Source organism: Mandrillus leucophaeus, unplaced genomic scaffold, assembly GCF_000951045.1.
Source record: "Mandrillus leucophaeus isolate KB7577 unplaced genomic scaffold, Mleu.le_1.0 Scaffold403, whole genome shotgun sequence".
NCBI lineage: Eukaryota > Metazoa > Chordata > Mammalia > Primates > Cercopithecidae > Mandrillus > Mandrillus leucophaeus.
This window is the reverse complement of record NW_012104288.1, coordinates 19710-22664: the sequence shown is the minus strand read 5'-3', so window position 1 is coordinate 22664 and position 2955 is coordinate 19710. Positions and strand designations below refer to the sequence as shown.

Here is a 2955-nt window from a genome sequence, read left to right as displayed (position 1 = left end):
TTTTTTTTTTTTTTAGGGAAACCTTTAAAATTTTTCTGCATATTTTTAAGAAGGATGATGAGATGTTCACAAAGGGGTACAACTGCTTAGAATGAACCACATACTTATCCTGCCAGGGAGTAATTCTAGGCAATGTGTATTGCTTGCTGAGACATATCAACCTAATTATTTTAATTGATTAAGCTTGGGATATGTCAGAGGACGAGGCAAGCAAAATGGCAACTACCTTTGCTGCTGGATTCATGTGGTACCACACACATAGATATTTCACAACATTCATTATTTTAGCCAATCAAATTATTTTATAAGACGAGAACAGAATATTGAAAGGTAAGAGAGTCTTTAAGGACGATGAAAAAGCCATTTGATCTTGTCACGGTGACCTCAAAATGTGAAGACCCGGAATGCTTTACTGCCCTTTTTAACTTGATCCCCTTTCTTTAGTAACAGAGATTCTGTAGGAAGAATTTCCTTTCAATTTATCTTGGCTGCTGCTTTTGTTCCTCTGGGGATAGAGGTCTATTTAGGTACAGTTGTTTAGTCTTCTGCTGGGCCAGAACTAGCCAATGCGGATGTGGTCCTTTCTTCCATGCTGTAATGGAAATAGAGAAGGCTGGCTACACTGTTCCTCATGGGACCACTTGCTATTTTCCTCAAGGTGCAGGCAGCTCCAGTTCATCTCTCAACTTGGCAGTGTAAATCTGTGGTCTGTGGATGGATTGGTGGGGCAGTTGTTGCCAACTCTGTAGAGAAATTTCTTGCTCCTCTTTGGGCCATACACTAGTGGATGTTTTCCTTGCTTGTTGCTGGAGTAGGGTATGGTTGGTAGCAGGCTGTTTAAGGGTTTCAATGGTTGCTTCAACTTTGCAGTATGACTTTGCTTGATAAACTGTCTTTTGATGGTTGGTCAGGGATCAAATAGAGCGTTTATAATCAGAGTGAATTAAGACAAAATATAAAATCCCCTTTTAAGGATTTAAGTTTGAATATTTATTAGTCTGAAATAGAGGCAGAAATTGATTATTTTGCTCAACTCTATGACTGTAGGATTTTATAATATAGCAATGATGAAATAATGAAAAGCTTTAAAAATTGTTTTATAACTTGTCTATTACAAATGTGAACTAATTGTTATCTTGGTCAACTTTATTAAGACTAGGATAATGTTGAGTATTTCAAAGAAAATTATCATTGTTTACATTTAATAAAAATGCCTTTCAGAAGAATTTTTTTAAAAAGACAGGTTTCTTTTAAAATGGAAGTAAGCAGGTGATTTTCTTCATTGTATTATGATAGATTTCAATTTAGACATAAAGCATATGTGTGTAGGCAAAATGTAAAATGTCTATTTAATTAATGTCAATGTAGAATGCCTATTTAATTAATGTCAATTTTCCCCATAAAAACTTATATGTTAAATATGTGAATATCTGTACACGCCACACATATTCACAGAGAATAATACTTAGAGGTAATTACTCCATTAATATTTCTCTTTCACTCTCTTTTTGAAAATAGGGCCCAACTGTTCTGATTTGAAGCAGCCTATGTACTTGGGATTTGAAAAAGATGTCTTTAAAACCATAGCTGATTACTATGGTCACTTGAAAGAGCCTCTGCTTACATTTCATCTTTTTGATGCTTTTGTCAGTGTACTGGGTAAGTTGGAATATGATGAACATATATCTGCATCACTGATATTGAATCGTTTTATTTTTCACTATCTTGAGACTTCCATTAGCCAAAGCTCATACCATTTTAAAAATAAAAACTGATAGAGTATTTGGCATAGCTAGAGTCTTGTTCTGTTGCTCTATGAAGAAGTAAAAAAAAAGTGGTTAAGCTCTATTAAGAAACTCAAAGCAAGGACCAGTAGGTTTTGTTTCTTAAGAAAGAATATAATATGTTGTATGTCATTTTTATTCAAAAGACTATTAATTTTATTGGCAGAGGAGAATGTAAGTTTGACATTTACTATTGCTGGCTAAATCTATTATTCTGGCTATGACTTCATGAATAGTCAAGTGTGGGAGGTGTATTTTCATTTAGAAATCTAACTTTTTTAAATAAAAGAAACAGATTTTTGTAGGACTTTGTAATTTGAGACATATAAAATAAATATATTGACTTTATCATTCATTAAAACTTGTAGCTATTCCTCATATAGATTTATACTTTAGAATTTACACTGTGAAAGAAACATGGTAGAAAGGAAAACAACATTATTGTTATAGTTCGTTCTGATATTCCTTTCTTCTTGGAAATCAGATTTTCTTGTTCTTGTAATTGTTCATTAAGTATTATTGTTTTCTTGTCAAAAGAGCTTTAAGGACCAAATTATTGTGTGGGTATCATATTCTGTTAGGTAAAGTTGTAGGAATTAGCATACTTTTGTTTTTGAATGTTGTTGGGTTTAACCGTCTTACCCTTTCCCTTCTTTTTCCTTGCTTACTCTTCCTCTTCTTCCTTCTCTACGTCTTTCTTTCATTTTGGAAACTATGAATGCTATCCTTGTATTGTAACAAAGTATCAGCAATGTGTGAATAAGTTACTTGATCTCATGAGAAATACTTTGGATTTTAAGCTTTTGTAGATTGCCTGATAATAACAAAATACAACAATTATCAATCATGTAAATAAGAGTCAGTGTTTTCCGACAGAACAATATTGGAACAAATTAAAGGATTAGGCCTATTACTGGGTTTTGAGACTACTGGATCTTCTTGGTATTTTGGTTCCAACTAAGGAGAATTGAGGGCCCGTGGACTTGTGAGGGTCATGCCTAATGATGAATATATGCTTATGGACTAATTGGGTAGATTCCTATTACAGCCACTGTGTTAGGAATTGCATTGCTGCAGAGAAATACCTGAGACTTGGTAATGAGTAATGAAAAGAGGTTTAATTGGTTCTGCAGGCTGTTCAAGAAGCAGTGTCTGCCTTTGGGGAGTCCTC

At 33.8% G+C, this 2955-nt stretch overlaps 1 protein-coding gene across 1 annotated transcript in view; it reads left to right on the top strand.

The window, feature by feature from the left end:
- The window catches only part of DEPDC1B (DEP domain containing 1B), a 74229-nt gene extending 72454 nt beyond the window's left edge, over positions 1–1775 (top strand). The window contains exon 7 of the mRNA XM_011992137.1: positions 1519–1775. Within this exon, the coding sequence (XP_011847527.1) occupies positions 1519–1775 (257 nt within the window). The remainder of the gene's footprint in view (positions 1–1518) is intronic.
- The last annotated feature ends 1180 nt before the right edge of the window (positions 1776–2955 follow it).